The 16,207-nt window shown below is 42.7% G+C and overlaps 2 protein-coding genes and 1 non-coding gene across 3 annotated transcripts in view; all 3 read left to right on the top strand.

Annotated features, from left to right (window-relative positions):
* Positions 1-6,571: 6,571 nt before the first annotated feature.
* On the top strand, positions 6,572-6,646 carry Trnat-ugu. Its single transcript has one exon. It is a non-coding gene; the product is annotated as a tRNA-Thr (tRNA).
* Positions 6,647-8,387: 1,741 nt separating this feature from the next.
* On the top strand, positions 8,388-10,701 carry LOC124787695 (cuticle protein 12.5-like). Its single transcript, XM_047254524.1, has 2 exons — positions 8,388-8,421; positions 10,358-10,701. The coding sequence occupies exons 1-2, from the start codon at positions 8,410-8,412 to the stop codon at positions 10,655-10,657; spliced, it is 312 nt and encodes a 103-aa protein (XP_047110480.1). The 5' UTR covers positions 8,388-8,409; the 3' UTR covers positions 10,658-10,701.
* Positions 10,702-15,813: 5,112 nt separating this feature from the next.
* Positions 15,814-16,207, top strand: part of LOC124788754 (cuticle protein 12.5-like) — a 51,568-nt gene continuing 51,174 nt past the window's right edge. Inside the window, exon 1 of the mRNA XM_047256036.1 lies at positions 15,814-15,888. Coding sequence (XP_047111992.1) covers positions 15,814-15,888 — 75 coding nt within the window. The remainder of the gene's footprint in view (positions 15,889-16,207) is intronic.

The following is a 16,207-nucleotide window of genomic DNA, read 5'->3' as shown; positions in this document are numbered from 1 at the left end:
GTTTCTATTTTTAATTCTACACTTTATGCTTTGTTGTTAGGCAAATATAGACTTTACAAAGGTTGTTATTCTTTGTCATTGCCAGTACGTATGTCTGTTTTTCTTTTTCATTTCCAAAAATTGTTTTTTCAATATTAATTTTTCCAAACTCTTTAGTGTACTGTGTATCATGTTTTAGTGTGGTTATATCTTTTCTTTAGTTAAGCTTTCCGTGAATGTTCGCAAAAGCTCTGTTGTGTGACTTTGTTTTATTTATTTAGGCATTATTTTTCTCGTGTCACTGTTTTAAGAGTGAAGGAGTGTTTTTTTCTTTATTCTATCCTCTTTCAACCTATGATTAACCAAAACCGTTTTTATATAAAAACCTAACTAGGCTTTACAGGGGTTTTTGAGATTATCTACTTATACTAATTAATATTCTTTACATAATATTTTAAGGTCTCTATCACATTATGGGCTTTACATATATGATAAAATAATTACTTTTACAAAAACGGAAAAAAATATTTTTACAAATATATCATTTTCTTAACCCTACATTTGTATTTTATCAGTCTTTTCGTTTTATGCTGCGTCAGTTTCTGTGCTAGACGATCCCCACTGAAATACTGGAAGGCGGCGACTCATTTGTATGGGTGTCACAAATCATGAGAGAAGCGCTCTAGCATGCGAAGCCGGGTCTTACTTGTCGACATTGCCATTATGGAGTGGTACTTTTAACCGATTATGATGACTGTGGTTTACCGCATAAACAGTGATGTCTTGGTACTCCTTTGCTGTCACACCTGGGGCAGTATGGCAGTTCGATAATTGTAGTTGACTACCGACGATCATCACCCAATATTGTGCTGTGACATCTTGGTACTTCACACCTGGTTCGGTATGACAATTTGATGATGTGGTAGGGAGAATACTGTTCTTTTTGCTGAATCTGTTTTTAGATAATGTTGGTTGGTACAACGTAATATTCCGTTTGCCGTTTGCTTGTATTTGTTTGACTATTCAAGGTTTATTTTTGGAGAGGTTGTTGTAGTAGTTGCCATGCCTCAAAGTTCATGGAAAGACGTTTGTAGCAATTTGCTTTGTAGGGTAGGAGAAAAAGGTATCTTGCTGTTTTCTGCCCTTCTTCATCTTGTATCTTCTGTTCTTCTCTTCTTTCTTGCATTCTTCTGCTCTTATTGGGCTAGGAATATGTGAATTTTAGTGTAGGAGTGATATAGGATTTGTAGGATCTGACTGCCTTTCCAAATGTTACTTGATGAGTTTGTAGATCTTAGTAATTTTTTGTACCTTCATTGTCGTCTCGTCGTATTATGATTCTCCCCACATCTTCCGTTGTGTAGCAGTGTCGTGACATATGAAACGTCCCTGCTGTGCGTTGTCCTCCTGAAGTCCAACCTGGTTGCAACCTGCATTTCCAGTGAGGCGTTGGTCTTCATGTTGTTGTTATTGCCCTAAATGCTTTCTCAACATGTCTGTACCCTCTCTGTTGCTATCTCGAAGCATCTGGTTTAAGGGAGCTGGTGATTGGTGTTGGTGGCGATGTCCCTTTTTTCGTGTAGAGAAATTTTTTTACAATGTTTTGATTTATACCAACAACAAGAGATTTTGACTCTATACAATGCAATGTTTAAGAAAATGAAGAAAATTATTATTTATTTCTCTTATGATAATTTAATTAAAGCAGATATCTATCATTTTTATAGCCTACCACTTCTTCATTCTTTTAATTGTTGTGTACCATTTATTGTTTGTGTGCATGTTGTAGTGTACTTGATACTACAAGAGATTGTTAGTGTGTATTGTGTCCCTTTTTCTTTTAATTAATGTGTTATTTTGTCGATTCTTAATTTATTTTTTATTTAGGGATTAGTGTAAGATAGGGTGGACGTTAGTTTGCCTAACCTCTTCGGCATTTTTCAATTCAATCTTTACGTTTGGCAGTCTTCGGTGGCCTAACTTCTACATCTGGTTTCCCTTTGATGTGTTGTTCTTGTCTCTGTGGACCATAATTTCCTGTGTAATTATTCGCGCCTTGGTCTCACCAGTTGCTGTTTCTGACATCGTGACCTCTTTCAAAGTACCCTTGACCGTTGGCATTTTGATTCCTAAACCCATATCCGCCACTGTATGAGTGTCAATTACCGTTCCTATTTGGGTACCAATTATTCTGGATATCGTTTCTATGCCAATTGTCTCCATTGTGCCACTTTCCTTGTCTGTTAAATTGCCTGAAATTATTGGTGTTAGGATTACGACTATTATTATTGGAATATTCGTTCTTAGTCCTCTCCTTTTGCTGTTCCCTTTCCTTTCTTTTTTCTTTCACCTCGTCTTCTTTAAACATAAATTCAAGTTCCCTTAAAACCTCTTTGAATTCTTCGGTGTTTTCATTTTTACCTACTGTCACCTGTTGATACTTTACCGGTGATTTCATTCTAAATAGACGTATCAGCTCTCCGTTACTGTATGGTTTGTCTAGGCATTGATTCTTTTTGTCCATTGTATCAAAGAATTTTACCACGCTTTTCTCTCCTGAGTTCTCATATGGTGTCATTTGAAGTAACTCGTATTTAATTTTGTTTTGCGACTCCTTAGACCAATACATTTCGAGAAATGCTGTTCTGAACTGTAGGCAAGACGTACAGGTAGCCGCGATCTTTTGCACCACCTCTGCTACTGTCCCTGACGTGTGCACAAATGAAGTCAAGTTTGTGAGCTACGCTCCAGTGGTTTGGTAAGCCTACTTGAAACTGATCGATGAATGTGCGTGAATGCAAGCTACCGCTTTCTTCCTTGAAATGTCGAAATTTTCTAACTGTAAGGAAGTGGTCTGTATCATCTCTACTCATAAATCCGGTTTGTGGATGATTCATGGGCTCAAATAATCTGCCACTGCTTGTGTCGTCGTGTTTATTCTCTGGTAATCTGCTGCCTGTCTGCCTATTCTCAATTTCCTGACGCATATCCGCGTCATATCGTATCATTTGTGAACAAAAGTGTTGCTCGTGTATTGTACTCTCGTCGTTCGCGGTATAGTACCAGTGCTGCTATTATGTTGTGTCATTGGATTTACTGGTTCAGTTGCCTGTCTTTCGATTGGTATCGGCTGAATGTATGTGTTCCGTTTTTCTAGATACTGTGCCTGGTCCTGTGGCATGTCGTGTATTACTTTAATCGGGGTTTTCTGTTTCGATTTCTGCGCGAGTGTTACGTCTAGCCTTGTTTCTACTTGAACTTTCTTAGACGGTGCGTGTTCGTGTACTGAATTAATACTTGACATGTCAGTTGTATCGCTACAGGTGTAATCGGTCTCGATATTTTCTTCGATAGTTTGTATCAACTCTGTTCGAAGCTTTTCAAACTGATCTTTGTTTTTAAGTCCTATTTTATTGATCCGCTGATCATATTTTTTCAGTGAAACCTTTGCGACCTTGCTTTGAATTGCTTGTTCTTCCGAAATTTGTATTGCTGTGCGAGTGTCTTTTTTTGTAAAACGTTCCACCTTTTTGTCACCGTTTACGATGTCAAATTGGACCCTGTCCACGTCAGTGCGTAATTGTTGCTGACATTGTGTTAGTACCTGAATTCTTTCCCTAGATTCTTTCGCATCTTTGTTTATCTGAGTGATCTGACTATCAATTCTGGCGATCCCTTCTTCCACCTGGATTTTAACCTGTTGGATCTGTGTCTTAACAGCCTGATTATCCTGTTTCAATTCCTGATTCTGTTTCGTCATACTAGCGTTCATTTTTTGTAACATCTCCATGATCGCGTCCTTTCCTGTAGCACTACCTTCTGCTGAACTATGTGTTCTCGATCTATTGATTTCTACTCGGTCAGTTACGTCGTTTACTGGGCTATGCTGTGGCGTTTCTAAGTTTGATAACTGCAATAACCCGTGCTGTCTGTGTTGAGGACTAGTTGCGTTTGTCATTGAACCATTGCGTGGCGCAAACAACTCCCCATTCTGCCCTCTCTGTTGTGTATTTCTTGTGTTTGCAGGTACAGTTGCGTCTGTTACGGAACCTTTTCGTGCCGCTCGTAACTCTGCACAATTCTGTGTTTGTTGTTGGGGCATATTTAGAATGTGTACGATAGGTCCGACGTACTCCAAATGTTCCCCCTCTTCCTCACTGTCTATTTCTCTTTGAACGTTAGCTAACTGCCGGTTCATTGACTGTATTGATGCGTATTCTGTCCCTCAATATGCGACAAACAAACGTGTTTCCTGTGCTCGTTTCGCTTTTATTCTTTGCCATTTCCTACGTGGGCTGTATATTTCTGGCACAGAATGTACCCTACTTGGAATTTCATATTCTGGAAATTCGATGTTCTCGTACCTTCGATTCCCATCTGTCTGATCTGTCTCAGTTTTATCCCAGTCTAAATGAGCCTGCTGATTCTGCAGCTCCCCGACTGTCCTATTCTCTGATTCACCGTCTGTCCTATTCTCAGGTTCACTTTCTGTCCTATTCTCAATAAGCTTGTTTACTTGCTGTCTATCTGGTTGATTCTCCCCCATCTTGCCTACTTGCTGTCTCTCACGTAACCTTTTGGCTTGTGCTCTCGTTAACATGGGAATTCTTTCAACACAACACAACCCTATCTACAAAACTGTAAGACCACTTACCAGTTGGTTGAACCAAAAACAACAACAACGTCGTGACTTCTCGGCTAATGTTGTGTCTGCTCTGCTACAGTCTCCAATCGCCATCTGTGCACTTGCAAAGGGAGAAAAATAAAAATGTTATTTCTTAATTCTAACTTATATGATGCTGCATCACACTGCGTCTCTGCATCACTCTGTGTCTGTGCGTATCACCTGAAGATCCTATGCCCTAACAGCGACACAAAAATCGTAAAAAATGCAAAATTTTCCAACACTATAACACACGCCCTTTTCCCTACAATTCTGCTTTCTTCACTGCCTGTATCTATTCTGATCCCAATCTTTGCAAACAGCTATTTAATACATGAAAGAAAATTCTTCAAAGTACTACTGCTGCGAACTGCCATACCTAACTATCCTGACACTTTCCTATCCTGGTAGCTTGCCTATTTTACCTATCCTGGCAGGGTCGCCATTTTCTGGGAGTGTGTGGGTGCTACTGTGTCATTCTGCGCGACGCATTAATCTGAGATGTACCCTTTACCCTGTGACTTCTGCAAGATGCAATTTCCACCCCCACACTACTACAGAAGTCAGACAGACGCTCCTAACGTTCTAAAGAGAAATGCCTGAAAAACTCTCAGCAATAAATATTTTCTGGAGTCGTCCGCTGTAAGGAAATGACACAGAAATTCCTTGAAACCGCACTTTTGCAGAGAGATAGTGGCATCATGCGGACACATAGCCATGTGTGATGCTGATCATAATTCTTCTCTTTAGGTTACCTCATATTTTGTTCGAAGTAAGAATAGCGATTCGAATGTGTCAGTTGAAGAGAGTACAAAGTGTTCCAAAGCCGCCTAATCTAAACTGTTTTTACACAAAGAACGATAACAAGCTCATGAATGTTACTTAAGATACCTTCACTATGAAGTGGTTTGATCATTCAATGAAGAATCAGATACGGTGGCAGAACACGATAACTTCTGTGAAAAAAATCTACGATTGTATTAATGGTGCAAATAATTTAATTGGCCGTGGGTGTGTATGGACCAGTTACTAATACGACTGAAACTGTTAAAAATAAACTTCTGACTTCCGGCTATATATTGGGCTATGTTTGCCAATTTGCTACGCAATTTTCTCAGTGCTCACGTCCGTCTCCTCGGGAATGCATGTTTAAAAATTGACGAAAGCGGAGAATTCTGTGTTGATACAGTGGCGCAGCATCACTTCAGTGACCTGGAATTTTATGAACATGGCCGGAAATACTTTGACAGCCTCTGTTGAAGCGTATACTTAACGTTCGCCTGTGTGTTTAATTTTTTAGTTCTGAGAGAGTACATTAGGAAGACGATGTCTCTAGATTAGCGCGCGGGGTAGCCGCGTGGTCTTGGGCGCCTTGTCACGGTCCGTGCGACTCCCCCCGTTGGAGGTTCGAGTCCTCCATCGGGCATGGCTGTGTGCGTTGTCCATAGTGTAAGTTAGTTTAAGTTACATTAAGTAGCGTGTAGGCTTAGGGACCGATGACCTTAGCCGTTTGGTCCCATAAGACCTTACCACAAATTTCAAATTTTCTGAATTAATGACTCCCAAGAAGGTTCCTTAGATTCTAGTATTGAGCTAAAGTTAGAGTAGGTTGGGGAACTTATGTATATCGACTTCACTGGCGTAAACAGTGTCTCAACAGCTTTTACGATGGCCGAAAGAACATACATGTCCGAAAGAACAGATACCATCTTCATATAGTTAAGGCTAACCGGCCACTGACCATCTTATTCTGTGCTGGATGCACACGCATTGCCCGAACTCTTACGGGACTCGATAAGATTGTCTGCCGCGAGTAATGAGTGTATTGGGCAGGGCACTACGAATGTAGTGTGTGGACATTAAGGTGGGAATGTGGGTCTCACGGGGAGCGTGCAAGGGATAAGTCCCTGCAGTCGCACTATCAACTTTGCCCTTGGTGGCTCACATGGATAGAGCGTCTGCCATGTAAGCAGGAGATCCCGGGTTCGAGTCCCGGTCGGGGCACACGGTGTCAACTGTCCCGGTTGATGTATATCAACGCCTGTCGACATCTTAGAGTCTTGATGTAATTATCATTTCATTGTTAAACTGATGTTGACGCTGCATGAGATACAAATTGTATAAAGAAAACACTAGAATATGTATGATATGGTAGTTACAGAGGGATAACAAGATTAGCACAACACAGGAAGAGAAAGCAGATGTCATCAAACCAGGCGAAAATCGTGTTGACAAAAGAAAAAGAAAGTGGTTCAAATGGCTCTGAGCACTATGGGACTTAACTTCTGTGGTCACAGTCCCCTAGAACTTAGAACTACTTAAACCTAACTAACCTAAGGACATCACACACATCCATGCCCGAGGGAGGATTCGAACCTGCGACCACAACGGTCGCGCGGTTCCAGACTGCAGCGCCTAGAACCGCTCGGCCACCCCGACCGGCAAGAAAGTGGTCAAATGGTTTTATTGCCTAAGAAATATTGTCAAATCTGATGATTTATCATATCAGTGTAGATCGTCAGATTTGTTAGGATTCGTCAAGCTAGGTTTCAAAATAACTAAAGCAAAGACGGATTTCTTAAACAGGAGAACCATGATTTATCAATAGCACTAACCAATACCGAAGTTCATTTCGGTACGGCTAAATGAAGTTGGCAGAGTAGGAGTCAGGGAGTGTACTTTTTTTCAGGACGCACGTTCGTGTCAGTATCAGAAGTAGGTTCTTGAGAAAGATGCAGAAAATAGTTTCACTGATCCTGTCTCGCTATGTTGAACTCCAAATTCCAAGAAACATGTATTCACACTGTTGTGTTATAGACACGGACTGAATCCTATAATTCGGGATAATACTCTGCAGGTTCTTAGATATAAGTTCAGCTATGTGAGTTTTTTTTAAAAACGAGACTATTGTCTTTTCAAATACTTTTATTATTGGCTATGCAGAGCACTTTTATTGGGTCAGTAAAATCACTCTTTGGTCCTTTTCTGTAATGTTTAATTGAAAACAGATCCTCTACCTTATCTGCACGGTTTTGACACTAGACTGAAAATATCTCGACAGTTCCGTGTTGTTCTTCGTGCTACGCACAGAACCATCTGAAAATGTGTTCCAGAAACTCGCAGAGCAGTGGGCTACTAAGTGTCCGACTGGATTACAGAAGGTACATTATGAAACAGGAGTAGTAGACTGTGTTCATTCCTCCTATAACCCATGCGTGATTTAAGTGTGACATTTGACAATGCAGCAAAAGGAAAGAAATAAGCGTTTAACGACTGTTCGACGACGAGGTCGTTAGAGTTGGAGCATGAATGGAGATGGAACAGCGATGTGGGAAATTGGTCAGCCCTCTCCAAGGAAGCATCCACGTATCAGATTTAAACGATTTTGGGGAACCTAATTCTGACTGGGCGGGAGGCCGAGGGCGAGTCGACATATTTACCACAGCACTACCTAACAATGCAGATTGTAGTACAAAGTCTATTCCCCATACATTTAAAGTAACACTCCATCAGAGAATTCTGATGGGCTGATAGTCATGTTCTGTTGCAGTGGTGACAGTACACCTCAAGAGCAGTGCGTTTGTCTCGAGAACGCGAGCAGAAGTAAAACGAGATCAAGAGCACGAGTGCGCAATCTGTGCCTGCCGATCTAGACTGCTAAATGGTCACACGGCGAGGCCTCAGTCCACCGGCTACGCGCTATATAAGTCCGCCGCTGCAGCTAGCGGCACCAGTTGCTCGCAGACGACAACCGACACTCCCACACCATGTACAAGCTTGTGAGTATCCCTCTCTCTTGCTGCGTGTCTGAACGAATGTTGGGGTAATGAAACTGTAGGTCAGCTGAACATACGATTTCTGGAACTTTTTTTGTCGTGGATGAATGTAAGAAGTTACAGCTGATAGCAGCTACAAGCTGACAGATATTGCAAGAGAGCTGTCAATAATAGACTACTAAGATTTCTACACTCGGGAAGTCTGAAATAAGACAGTATATGCTGTCTTGGTCTCTGTATTGTGCAGTGTTTTTTCGGTTTATAAAACTATTACTTATTTACCCGGCCGAGGTGGCCGAGCGGTTCTAGACACTTCAGTCTGGAACGGCGCTACCGCTACGGTCCCAGGTTCGAATCCTGCCTAGGGCATGGATGTGTGTGATGTCCTTAGGTTAGTTAGGTTTAAGTAGTTCTAAGTTCTAGGGGACTGGTGACCTCAGAAGTTAAGTCCCATAGTGCTCAGAGCCATTTGAACCATTTGAACTTATTTACATTATTTCTAAACACATTATGGAGTAATAGGCATAGAAAGAAATAGCTTTATGTCAGTCAGTGACTACTCAAACAAAAGGTAACATCAGTTCATGTCTCCTTCTCGTAATCATGTACATAAATGAATAGAAATCTTCCAAAAGTAAAACGGTTTTTACAATTTACTTGCAACTTAAACGTATAGTGAAGCGAAATCATCAGACATATTTACTAAAGGTTTCCAGTTCTATGATTCTCAGCAATCCTGCACTGTACGTTAGAACAAGTACATGTAATCTGTCCCTTTGGAATCTCTTTAAGAAACATCTGGAGGAGACGAAATCGTTTGAACCGAGTTCAGCAAGGAGTACAACAAATCCAACAACTACCCATAAATTAACCATGGAATGATAAGAAATGTTTTAAGAAACTGAATGTTTTAAGTATTTTTATACAAGAAAACCAGTTCTATTGCTTCAAGTAGGTTATTTACAGTTCCTGTCGCACACTTGTGAAGTCTGTAATTAAGGTTCTGCGTAAGAACTTTTGCCTGGTAACGAAGGACTCACATTGTTAATTTTCGTGATATATCTCAACCACACTTAGTGTTAGCAAGTGACATGGTGCAATGCTAAGATGCAGGATTCCTACTTGAGAGGATGGTGGTTAAGAATCTCATCTGGGCATTTAGTATTTTCATTGTTCCTTTTAATTATAAAAGGCAACTAACGGTTACTTTTATAGGACACAGGCGATTTCCTAATTTATCTTTCCTAAGCTTGAACTTGAGCTAGAGTTTAATCAATAATATCGTCGTTGTCGATGGGAGGTGAAATTATAATTTTCTTTCTTTCCCTTCACACTGAGCGTTTATATGTTATGTCCACTTGATGTTCTTTGTTTCGTAAATTCGACGTACACTAACTAGTTCTGACAGAGTGTACTAACTCTCTCAGTATATACAGTTTGTGGAACGAATGTGTCAGTCATCATAACGACATGTTTCTGTTATTTACTACATAACAAAGAATAGTACTCTAGTGAGATAAAAAAGATACGGTTTTACTTTTCCTTACGAAAGATGTAGGTAAATTTCTGGACGTATTTTTCTACGTGAAACTTTCTCTAATGCGTCTCATTTGCGACCTCTAGGAGTGTGACCTGTCGTATTAACTGTATGGTCAGCTTGACAACACAGTAAATATTATCGTACATAGTTGTAAAAAGTGGGACGGCCAGGGTGGCCGAGCGGTTCTAGGTGCTACAGTCTGGAACCGCGCGACCGCTACGGTCGCAGGTTCGAATCCTGCCTCGGGCATGGATGTTTGTGATGTCCTTAGGTTAGTTAGGTTTAAGTAGTTCTAAGTTCTAGGGGACTGATGAGCACAGCAGTTAAGTCCCATAGTGCTCAGAGCCATTTGAACCATTTTTTCTTTCTTAAAGTGACTTCATATGGTGGTACTTGCAGGTGATCCTGATGTGCGCCGTGGCCGCCGCCCACGCCGGCTACCTGGGAGGATACGCCGCCCCTGCTGTCGCCGTAGCGCCTGCCGTGGCCGCCCCCGCCGTCGCCGTGGCCCACGCCCCCGTGGCCGTGGCGCCCGCCGCCTCCTCGTACGCCAACACGTACCGCGTGTCGCAGACCGCCCGCCTCCTGGCCGCCCCCGCCGTCGCCGCCGCCCCCGTAGCCTACGCCGCTCCCGCCATCCATGCACCAGTAGCCTACGCTGCACCTGCTGTCGCTGCTCCTATCCTCAAATATCACTAAAATCTAACTTGTGTCTTGTCGACAATAAAGTGGAGTATTTATTACAATAAGTGTCTTCAAAATTACACCATCACCTATCATAAGTAATTCGTTACTGGCGTCAATAATGGACAGCATTTCCATTCTTATGCATAAAATGGCAACGTTAATCATCATTCACCCACACTTAGATTATGGTTGTGTACGCATCAAACTTTTCCCTAGTTAGTACAAATATATTCGAAATCTAACGTTTTCGGTTAAGTACTCATGTAACTTATCTCCAGTTTCACCCATTGGCTGCCTTAACAAGAAACACTTTACTACTTCAGTACGATACGTGTTGCATTTTATTGTACACTCGTAGATGTTTAAAGAGGTGTTCTACGTGTCGTCCTGACAATAGATGCAATATTGTACTCGTCTCTGCAAAGAGCTACGACTTCTTCCAAATAGCCTCAAATCGTAATAGAAGGTTGCGTGGTTTTTTGCTGCAGTTCTTCAACGGTTTCAATGGGAATGCTGTACAATTCGCTTTCTAGAAGTTTCCAGCCGGAAAAGTCCAGAGGATTAAGGTGAGGTGATCTTTGGGGCCAAAGTACGGTTCAACTTATCCATCTTGAGTCATATTTACACGTTGGATGTTTTCTTACATCAACAACGATATGCGGTTCGCCCCCCTTCGTAGTACCACATTCCTCAAACTTGTGAAAGAGGAAAATTCTGAAGCAGTCCTAAAAGCCACTGTCGTAGAAACAAAAGGAATCCTTATCCATCAAGTTTTTTTGGAAGAATATATGGCCTAATGAGAGGATCATCAAATCACACCTTCACCGAGAAGTGTTGCTGTCGTGGTGAGTCACGAACAACATTTAGGTTTACGTCAATCCAAAGAATGTGTATTATGGAAGTTAAATACACCATTACTCTGAATCTCGATTCGTGTTTTAATAAAATGTTACTTGTAAAAGAATGGTTGGCTGCAGACAGTTTTTTCATCCACTGAAAAAAAGAGGCTCTCGAGGACCAAAGTTCCTATGACTAAAACGTCATGGAGATGGTATAGATAGACCGAATAGCATTGTAAAATTCCCTGTACAGTACCAGTAGTGTGACTCAGTTCAGAAATATGTGTCGGTATTGTTCTCGTCGTATTTACAGAAGGCGTTTAAGTGATTGTTGAACATCTTCAACTTCGGGAGCGCGGCGGACTGCAAACCAAAGGGGCCCAGGTTCGATTCCCGGCCGAGTCGAGATTTTCTCTGCTCAGGCACTGGATGTTGTATTGTCCTTACGTTCGTATCGTCATAATTGGCATTCCACAACTGAGATGGCTGTATGGGAACGTTCCGAAAGCCCATAAAAAAGATAAAGAAAGTACTTCAGGTGAGATGCGTGCTGGTTTTCCTTCTCGTTTCACACGTGCGAAGCCTCCCTGCTGTCGGAGGGGTGTATGCAAATCTACGACTTTCAGCCTGTCATCGATCAGGATTTTTTTCGGAGCAAACAAACAGCTTGCGACTTATTACCGTCAGCCCTGCCATCCATGAAATTCCTGTCTGCATTCTCTCCGTTGTTATACGGTTCCACTGTGACTATACATAACACTTCGCAGATATATGACGTGACTGATATGACTGTGCACTGAATCCATTCTATCCGTCCTGTACGTACGGCCTGACTTCAACTCCACACCCTTTCTCGGTGATGTTCGTTTTTGCAAACAACATCACATCACGGACTGCTTCAAGTACGTAACGAGTGAAGCATAACGGTACTGACGATGAATGAAGCCAGTGGCGGCTGGTACCCACCAATGACAATCTCTGCGTAAACGACTCTTCTGCGGACGCAAGTTAACTGCGAAGTTTTTCTTCCGTTATCGCATAGCTTCACCTAAGTTATTTGTCGCTGTTACTTGTGATACACCCCGTATAGATGACTTTCTGTTTACTACATATCAAGGAGAATTATGTTTTTTTGTCAACGTAAGTACTGTTATCAGTAGAAATAACCTTTCAACAACATCGGAAATTGTATGTAATAGAGGTAAAAGTATTACTGATTAGCTTTTTACAAATGGTTTCTCTCTTAATTCACGATAACACACACACTGTCACACATACAGCCACAACAACAACAACAGCAACACACACACACACACACACACACACACACACACACACACACACACACACACATATACGCGGATGCGCCCGTGCGCACGAACACACGCCCACACGGGCGCACATACGCACACGCGCACACACACGCACACGTGCACATACATGCACACGCGCACACTCACGCACATGGGCACCCACCCACTCACACTCACCCACCCACCCACCCACACACACACACACACACACACACACACACACACACACACACACACAAACACAACACACACAACAAACACACACACACACACAGAGAGAGAGAGAGAGAGAGAGAGAGAGAGAGACAGACAGAGAGAGTGGATTCTGAGTTATGTATAATAAGGGATATAACACAGGTGATTACTTTAATGCTTAAACAAGAGTTTCCAACTAATTTCCACGATCCAGTCACATTAAGGTGACCACGACCTATGTTCTACGTCAACGTGCAATAAGCACTCACAGACGCAGAGTTGCAGCAGTAGCAGTGGAGGGTATTGAAGCGTGTCAGGAGGACACGGCTGAATGCTGCAATCGTCGTCAAATGTGTGTGAATTCCTATGGGACTAAACTACTGAGGTCTACTACTTTAACTGACTTATACCAAGAACAACACACACACCCATGCCCGAGGGAGGACTCGAACCTCCGGCGGGATGGGCCGCGCTATCAGTGACATGGCGCCTCTAACTGCCCAGCCACTCCGCTCAGCTGCAATCGTTGTCGTAATGCGGAAACGGAGTAATTTATCTGACGTCCAAAAGTACATGATGACTGGCTTTTTGGCCAGGGCTGGAAGCATTTCAGAAACGGATTAAAGTACACCAGCCGTGACAAAATGGGGCCATCTAAAACCGGCGCCGGGGCAACTATGGTGCACCACATGTCATAGATGACAGGGGTTAAATAAGGCTGTGGAGATGTGTACGGGTGAATAGCTGACCACGTATATGTATCAAGGGGCTACCAACTGTGTCTCCTAAAAGACCTTTCGCCAGACGTTGCTCCCTGTGGTCCTCCACAGCAGGCACCACATTTATCCACCCATGCTTACCACTGTTCTTTGCGACGAAGGTTGCAATTACGACGCCAGTATCGGAACCAGACGGCCACCGAGTGGCGACAGGTGGCGTTTACAGATAAATCACGTTTTATGCTCAATTGACATAAAACGTCTGAAAGTAAACACGGTGCTACGTTGGGAGGGTCCAGGCCTGGGGGAGGGCCTTTATTGTCTGGGGAATGTTTTTGTGGCGTTCCTTGGGTGACTTCGTCATTCTGGAAAGCAGAGTGGGTCAGCTAAAGCATGCATCCACCCATACATGCAGTTGGTTTTTCCTCGACACGATGGCATCCACCAGCAGGACACCGTGATTTGTCACACTGCTCGCAGTGTAGTGGCGTGGTTCGAAGGGCTCGAGGATGACTTTACAGTAATCTCTTGGCCAGCAAAGTCCTCGGATTTAAATCCAATCTACAATCTGCTGGACCACCTCGATTGGGGTGTTCGCGCCACGGATGCTCAGCCGAGAAACCTAGCGCAGCTGGCCACGTAAGTGGAGTCGGCATGGCCCCAGATCCATGTGGGTACCATTCAGAACCTCACTGACTCTTCCTGCACGTCTCGCAGCAGTCCGCGCTGCAAAATGCGGATTTTGAGCATTTGACTGGTGATAACAGTAATGTGATTCGACAATGTAGATAAGTGTGTCAGTAGTGTTGAGTTACAGCTGAAATCGCTACAACTAAACGTTGCTCAAGAGTCGGCTCATCAGTTTCTATGCGGAATTTTCGGCTATTTTGGCCCCTCTTAAACGAAAATATACCACAGATCACTCGAACAAAAAACTGTGGTCAACAGTTGTATTTGTCATTTGTTTGTTGTCAAAAACATTTTGAAATCAAACTAACATGGTATCTGGAACCGAGTGAAATCTCCACGCCAGCCAACATGAATTCCTGTTACATCGGACATGCGAAACTAACGTCGCAGTTTTCCCATACGGCACACTGAAATCCATGGATTCAGGTAGAGTCAGGTAGATACACTACTTCTTGATGTCGGAAAACCATTTGACCAAGTACTACTCCAATCGTTATGAAGAAAGCCGGCCGGAGTGGCCGAGCGGTTCTAGGCGCTACAGTCTGGAACCGCGCGACCGCTACGGTCGCAGGTTCGAATTCTGCCTCGGGCATGGATGTGTGTGATGTCCTTAGGTTAGTTAGGTTTAAGTAGTTCTAAGTTCCAGGGGACTGATGACCTCAGCAGTCAAGTCCCATAGTGCTCAGAGCCATTTGAGCCGTTATGAAGAAAATTATGACCTTATGAGGCATCAAATGAAATTTGTGACTGAAGGTTTATTGGTCCCACAAACGTCTGTGCTACTGTAGTAAACGTAAGCAGTCACTTAACTCAATATTGGGAAATTATGAAACTTATGTATGTTCAAGCATGACGCCAGGTACTTGTAGCTCCGACAGGGTATTCCGTACAGGCTGCTCTGTGACTGCTCAGACGCGGGAAACTCGTCCGTGCGCAATTCTTGTAGAGTAACGTGCATTATCGTTGTTCACCATTGATTTAACCTATTAGTGTATCTTCTTGGAACTTTCCCCCATCTTTCTCCTATGTATATGACATATTTGCGCATGAATTCATATTTTCACTTAAGATCACATTTCTTCTTCAGTTTCTCTTTCTAAATTTTGCACTTTGGTATTTTCTTGTGCTGTCTGAGCAGACACGTTTTCCGTCGTCACCTGGTACCTTTGTTCTTGTTCCTGCATGTTTCATTTTGTAGTATGTAATGCCTCTACCATCTGTTCATAGGTCTTTTGACAATTCAATCTACGTCTATTGCCTATCCTCGTGTAATTCATTACGCAGTTCTATCCTTACTTGAAGGGTTATCACGCATAAGGGGCTAAGCTCCAGCATTATATAGATAATGTTTTCTGGTTCGTTAGGTGGTATGTGAACAAGACTTTCACATAACAAAAACTCTGTGTCCAATGATGTCTAATGTAAGAGCTGCGAAGCGCAGTAGATGGATGAGAAGTAACTCCTATGACTTCTTCATACTAACTTGGGTAAGTGCAGAATGCGTTACAGGAATTAGGTATACTGGACATACACTCCTGGAAATTGAAATAAGAACACCGTGAATTCATTGTCCCAGGAAGGGGAAACTTTATTGACACATTCCTGGGGTCAGATACATCACATGATCACACTGACAGAACCACAGGCACATAGACACAGGCAACAGAGCATGCACAATGTCGGCACTAGTACAGTGTATATCCACCTTTCGCAGCAATGCAGGCTGCTATTCTCCCATGGAGACGATCGTAGAGATGCTGGATGTAGTCCTGTGGAACGGCTTGCCATGCCATTTCCACCTGGCGC

The sequence above is a fragment of the Schistocerca piceifrons genome, chromosome 3 (genome assembly GCF_021461385.2).
Source record: "Schistocerca piceifrons isolate TAMUIC-IGC-003096 chromosome 3, iqSchPice1.1, whole genome shotgun sequence".
Classification (NCBI taxonomy): domain Eukaryota; kingdom Metazoa; phylum Arthropoda; class Insecta; order Orthoptera; family Acrididae; genus Schistocerca; species Schistocerca piceifrons.
This window is presented reverse-complemented; position numbering and strand designations above follow the sequence as displayed.